This window comes from Etheostoma spectabile, chromosome 11, assembly GCF_008692095.1.
Source record: "Etheostoma spectabile isolate EspeVRDwgs_2016 chromosome 11, UIUC_Espe_1.0, whole genome shotgun sequence".
Lineage (NCBI taxonomy): Eukaryota > Metazoa > Chordata > Actinopteri > Perciformes > Percidae > Etheostoma > Etheostoma spectabile.
In genome coordinates this window covers 3694862-3701357 of record NC_045743.1, presented here as the reverse complement: position 1 = coordinate 3701357, position 6496 = coordinate 3694862, and the positions used below count along the sequence as shown (strand labels likewise).

General features: G+C 41.8%; 1 protein-coding gene across 19 annotated transcripts in view; it reads right to left on the bottom strand.

The window, feature by feature from the left end:
- Positions 1-631: 631 nt before the first annotated feature.
- The window catches only part of lmo7a (LIM domain 7a), a 48915-nt gene continuing 43050 nt past the window's right edge, over positions 632-6496 (bottom strand). For 11 of the 19 annotated variants that reach the window (XM_032530152.1, XM_032530158.1, XM_032530160.1 and 8 more), the window contains 9 exons: positions 5826-6214; positions 5543-5599; positions 4484-4539; positions 4101-4259; positions 3516-3699; positions 2931-3242; positions 2024-2132; positions 1431-1533; positions 632-1344 (listed from right to left, as the gene is read on the bottom strand). In XM_032530152.1, coding sequence (XP_032386043.1) covers positions 1322-1344; positions 1431-1533; positions 2024-2132; positions 2931-3242; positions 3516-3699; positions 4101-4259; positions 4484-4539; positions 5543-5599; positions 5826-6214 — 1392 coding nt within the window. In that variant the 3' untranslated portion in view covers positions 632-1321. The remainder of the gene's footprint in view (positions 1345-1430; positions 1534-2023; positions 2133-2930; positions 3243-3515; positions 3700-4100; positions 4260-4483; positions 4540-5542; positions 5600-5825; positions 6215-6496) is intronic. The other 8 variants (XM_032530168.1, XM_032530156.1, XM_032530157.1 and 5 more) reach the window with 8 other exon arrangements.

The following is a 6496-nucleotide window of genomic DNA, read 5'->3' as shown; positions in this document are numbered from 1 at the left end:
TTTTTTTTCTAAGTATAAGGATTAAAATCTTTCTCTCCCACGAGAGTGGCAAGGAAAATCTAAAAAAGGAATCTAAGAATATGAGATGTCTGCCTCCAGGGGTTGTTTGTGCTTCACCTCAAGAATACAGAGGCAATTTATGCTTGGCCCAACTTATTTCCACATTTTGCTTCAATTGAGCTTATTCCATTCGTAGGAAATGGGGACAATGTCTTACCTTGCTGTTTAAATGCATTTGGGAGCTGCAGACTGAACAATCAAGAGTGTCCCTGCTCATATGAATATTCAATGTATGCTTATGCAGATATGATTTCATGAAACAGCCAAACAGAATATATTAAGAAAATAGCTTATCAAAGTGTAATCAAACTGTAATGCATGTGCACTGAATGAAATATGCATGACAAATTGGCTTCAGAGAACACAGAGCAGGCAGGTCCTCTGAACCTTTGCACAAAAGCTCATTGAAATTCCTTTCATTATGACTGTGGCACTACAGAGAATGAGTGGGACGGACAGAGAAAGAAGAGTATAATGATTTCTGAACAGAGAGGCAGGAAAAGCCTTGCATCATGTACTGGAATATCATTATTAAGAATTGTGCAATTTGCTGAAAAATAAACAAAACCACAGATGACGCATTTAGTCATTTTATTTACAAATGATACTGTTTGCCTGAATGCCATTCTGTATGATATAATCTTCACGAGGAAACCTTCTTGTGTGTACAATCCTCCATATGTCAGTGAAAACTCCAGATAAGTGCAATCCAAGCAGACCATTTTAAATATGTTTTGAAAGATTCCAAATAATCTTGATTACTTCTCCCTGTTACAAACGAAAAGGCACATAGACATGATAGGAATACATTGGTCGACAAACGTGTTAATACCACAAGACTCGGAAAAAGAAACATGAGGAAGAGGAGATTGAAACCTTGAAAACTCTCTCAAGATGTCTAAAATCTTTCTCACTGGAGAACATTACAAAGATCTGCCTCAATAATCTTATAGACAATTTAACGTTTTGACTAGCTTTGGGGCTAAAACATAAAAGTTCGGTGCATGCAGAACCCTTACATTTTGTACAACTGTAATACTTAATATGATATAAACACAGTAAAGTAGATAACGTCTTTGCAAGCAAAACCTCTCAATAACCACAAATATAATTCTCATCAGCGATTCAACTGAAATTTTCTAGTCATAAATGGAAGTATGTCCAAACCAAGTGTCCCAGCTATTTGCAATGGCTTCACTTAAATGCTCATGGGTTGTTGTCACAAGTAGTCTCTTCATCAATCTGCTGGAGTACAGTCACATCACATAGAGGTTGGCTGGCCAGCTGAAAAAAAAACCCCAACAATGTTACACTTAAAGAAAGCAGAAGACAACATGTCATCATGCTGATCAGATTGATCACGTACACACCTTTGAATCGCATGTAGCAGGTGTTACAGTACAGCTGCTTGTTTCGTATTCTGACTTCAGCCCCGGCTTCCGATCCTCCCAGGTCCGACTTACAGTCGATACACTGAAGAAGTTTAGGAGAAGGAAGAGTTAAAGATCTACCAAAATGGTGTTTAAAGCTAGACAAAGTGTCCAAGTCCAAAGGCAGAGGAATGAGAAGAGACAGAAGCTCCCTTGATTGTATGTATAGAAAGAGAAAAATGAAGGGAAAAGAATAAATCAGAGTCAAATGACAAAGTTTAGCAGAATGGATCACTGTTCAAATGCTGGTGTCCAAACTCAAGTGAAGACCCAAGTTCCAGGAAGAATCAACAATTAAGCATGGGTGAAAAGAGACAAGGGGAGGGAGGGGTTGATTAGTTTGGCGTGCGGGTTTTGGCACGAAAAAAAGTCAACTTTGCTCAGCTGTAAAGAAAACAAGACCTTGAAACTCACCAGGATTGACCAGGTTAGTAATAAAAGAAAAAGAGTCGGGAGTGATCAGGTTAGCTTTTGAGGATCGGCCGAGGTGTGTTGATGATGTGTTCGGGGGCCGACACGAGCCCAGCTCTCACCTTAAAACAGCCCAAATGATAACAGAGCCCAAGGGACTCGATGATCATGGCTGCTCCCTTTCCCAGTGTGGTGTCACAGAACGTACAGATTTTCCTGCCACTCACTGACCTGGATTACAGAATGCACAGCTGTGATTCGAGAGCTAAGCTCACATGCATGATGCATGAATGCAAGCATGTACACACACAAAACACATGTTCACACTGGTATACAAACTGATAAGTACTTTGTTTGCCAATGCTGGCTTTTAGTTAAAGATTCCTTTTGGATGGGAGCCAATTATGTCCCCTGCTAAAATGGAGCAGAAGCTCATTGAAGCTCCATTTGAAAGATTCTGTAAACTATTTAAAGTTGCTTTTGCATTTTTTTTAATTACAGTTTTCAGTCACCTGTAACAATCCTTTTAATGATGAGTTTTAATTGAACATTTTTGTGTCATATATAAACCATCCATTTTTTTCTTCTTATTCCTGACGAGAGGAGATAAATAATGAGGAAACAATGCTCATTAAATATCAATGACAGGGTGTTGCTTCAAAACACATGAACACGAGTCACACAAACTCAAAACAATGCTGAATGTGCAATTAGAATTCAACTGGAAATCTGTAAAAAAAAAAATAATAATAATAAAAAGATTGAATAGTCGGAGTCAGCTGTGAAATGGAGGGTGAACGGATGGAGAATGTCACATTAAAACAATATCATATACAACATCATATAATAATATATTCAAAAGTAGAAACAAGAACAAAACAATCGAGGTCCAGTTGCCCTTTTCCATCACCGCTTATGGTTATGGTTCAACACCACCACCTAGACTATGATAATGCAACCCAGTACACCAGTGAGATGTTAGAGGCAGCTTGTTGGGGGTGTTAAGCAAAGCATTATTGTTGAATTTACCTGCTCCGCTGCTCGGGGGCGCCAGCCTCAGAAGACGGGGGTGATGGAGAGGAGGGTGAGGGGGAAGGCGACTGCTGGGACCAAGGGGAAGAGGGGGTTCCTGCCCCGCCCCGGAGGGAGCCCATGGAGGAGGAGGAAGGCAGAATGGAAGAGCCAAGCCGCTGGCCCCCTAACCCACCACCGTAAAAGGAAGTGCTGCCAGAGAGGGCAGAGTGAGGCCGAGTGTAGTTTGGGATGTAAGAGTTACTTCTGGGTGTCCATGATGAGCGCCAAGAGTTGTAGGAGGCGTCCAAGTTGTCAAGAGACTCACCTCTGCAAAGCCAACCCACGTTAGCCCGTTAGAGGCATTTCAAATGTCTGGCTACCAACTGTACCTGCGGCAGTTGTTTTTATGTTTGAATAGTTACCAATGGGCCAATCAAATTTGTCAAGACAAAGTCAGAGTGGTAGCCAGAATAATAAATGTTTTAATTTCAGCACGCAACACAAGTTAACAGGATGTTAGTAACTTTGAAAAGCCAACCACCAGCATCACACAACAGAGATAATATTAGTTCAGTCTCATTCATGCTGGGTAGACTGTACCTGCGCATGGGTGGCACATCGGACTCCTGGATCATGGTGGTGGTGGAGGAACGCTCACGGATCCAGCTTTTGTCCCTCAGCAGCGGAGTCTTCTTCTTCATCTCGTTCAGGATCTGTTGCCGCTCCAGCTCTGCCTGCGACACAGACTGCTGACTCCTTTTATCACCCAATCCACTGCCCGTCACTGCACCCAGAGAGGAGAGATAAACTCAACATTATGCTGGGTGAAATAAAAAGGTTTCTGGGAAGTCAAAAATAGAATAGGACTGGCAGAGAACATGGACAAAATGGAACAGAAAGAAAGAGACTTGGATGATGTAGAAGCAGTGTTTCTCCAGTCTTGACCAGCACTTTTGAAAACAGAAAAGTACAATAAAGCTATAGAAGGAACCTGAGAGAAATCATCCCTGCAATCAATGAGTTTTTATTGCATGTCATTTCCTGCTCGGCCGACGGATTGATTTACCATGTGATTGGTCAGCTGTTAATCGAGCAGCTGTAAGTTTTGATTTGGTGAAATTTCACAATTGACAGATCGGCTGATCAAAGTTGTCATAATGAGAGCAGCTCAGGGGCCGAGCCCACCTCTCTCCGGCTCTCTGTATCTCATGGCATTGAGGATGTTTCTCCTCTCGGTCTCCAGCTCTGATGCAGCCCGCTGACTCTGGGCCTGTTTATCACGCGCACTCCTAAGCTGCTCTTCCAGCAGCCAGTGAGCCATGCCCCCCGGCTGCACATACACACCTACGGTAGAGTACAGCCCACATGTGTATGCAACAACATGCGTACATTGAGTCATTTGTAAAAACAATCAGAATGAAGAGTATAACGAGCCAATATTTAAATGCTTTAATATGTCTGGACTCATATTGCTGTTGCATTCACAGTCATTCAATCCATCACTTATTTTCATTTAAAGGTCAGCTATAATAGAACTTAACTAATGGAAAAAAATCAAGAAAACTGACCTTTTCTCTGAGGTTTTTCTTCTTCATCAAGCTGGGGAGATGATTTAGATTTTGTCCTGTCAAACAAAATAAAATACCGGTTAGGGCCTGATTAAAAAAGAGAAGAAATTAATTATACTTCCAGTAGTTCTTTTTATAGAACATATTTTACAACCATTTTTGTTACCACTATGAAATACAAGTATTCTAAGTAGTATTTTGATTTGCAATACCACAGTGAAAAATAATGTATTCATGTTTTGTACTGAGAAATGTGTTGACAATATAACAAAGGAAAAGCATGATTGCCTGCTTCAAAGACATACAAGGATGTGAAAGGATGTACCTGGTTTATATGTTTTCAGGTGAGTGACAAATTGTTCTTGTTTGTTAGTTCTGATGTTGGTGTTTGGCAGTATTGTATGCTTGTGAGACACTGTTTTGGCAGTTTTGTTGAGGAAAGAACAAATTGTGTTGCCAAGATAACTCCTGGTGCAGAGAATTAAATAAAGAACTCAGAGAAGGTGATCTTGGAGCTGAAAATGTGGGGAAGCTAATGTGAAAGGAGGATGTATTAATTTAGCAAATCCAATACAAACACTTGAATTCCCCCTATTTCAAATTTATAAGCCGTATACAAACATCTAATAAATGGTTTACACACTATCCTGTAGTTCTAAGCAGAACTAAGTGCGTATTAAGCTGCAATATTTGTCAGTAATTAATAACATCTTCTACTCTCCACTTATGGGTACCCACAGGGGGAGTTGTAGTTGTGGGAAAATACGTTAACACTTGCCTCTGTTCATCAATTGTTCATATACTGTACTCCACATAAACACTAAATTGGGGGACTTAAAATAACGTGTTGCCAATATAACCTTTTCAACTCATTAATGCTAAAAACTACAATAAATTGTAATCACTCTAAGGCAAAATCAAATCAAAATAGGGTAGGAAGCAAACAGGTGTTTTTAGTGCCAATAGTCGACCAGCTCAATGTAAACAAGAAGCATTATCTTTTAAGTATGATTTAAGATGCAGTTTGATAAATGCAAACACAGTCCCTCCTGTACTAACCTGTCTGTAAAGGACAGTGATGACTGGACATTGGCAAAGCCATGGGAGCCATCAGCCCTTTGGTGAAGGGTAGGGTGAAGGGAGAGGTGCAACGAGAGTAACACAAACACAAAGGTGGAGCACAGCACATGCAAACACATTAGTTGCAGTTACGTTAATGCACAGACAACAAAGCAGGTTATGTTTTTTTCACTTCAGTGTGTTATTATCAATATGATGGACAGATGAGGAAGCTGTGTGAGTAAAGAGTGAGGGTAATAGGAGGAGCAGTGTCTTCACTGACCACGGCTGCTGCTGCTCGAATGCTCTCTCCCGCTCTCTGCGCTGTTGCTCTGCAGCTTCCTGCCGCCTGCTTGCCTCCTTCCTCTCCTCTTCTCTCCTCCTCTGCCATCTTAGGTCTTCCTCCTCCCTCATCTTCCGCTCCTCCTCCTCCTGCCTTTCCTTCCTCTTTCTCTCCTCCTGGAGACGCTGCAGCTCACGCTCCTCCTCTTCCCTCTTCCTCCTCTCCTCTGCCTGCCTCTGGCGCTCCTGCTCCTCTGCCTGCTTCTGGCGCTCCTGCTCCTCCTTCTTCTTTCTCTCTTCCTCTTCCCACGAAGGAGAGGTGGGCTGGTTGGTGGTAGAGAGGGACGGGAATGGGCTGATGCTGTGTCTGATCATCTCTAGGCTCCCAGGCTGCCAGAGAGAAGAAACCACAAAAAAAGGAAGCATTTACCACAATGATGGCCTAAAGTAATCTGACCTATAGGAGCAACTGCAACAACAGAGGATGAACTCATGTCATCCCCTGAGGTGACAAACCAGCAAGTGTTTGGAAATTCCAATCAAAGGGGAGGTTTTGTTGCAAAACTTTGAGCTGAACTCCTGTCATGAGAGGAAGCATAGCCCCACATGTTGTATGTTCTATGGGAATATCAACATGACTAGACATTGTTCTGCTCTTACTTTCCCCAACTT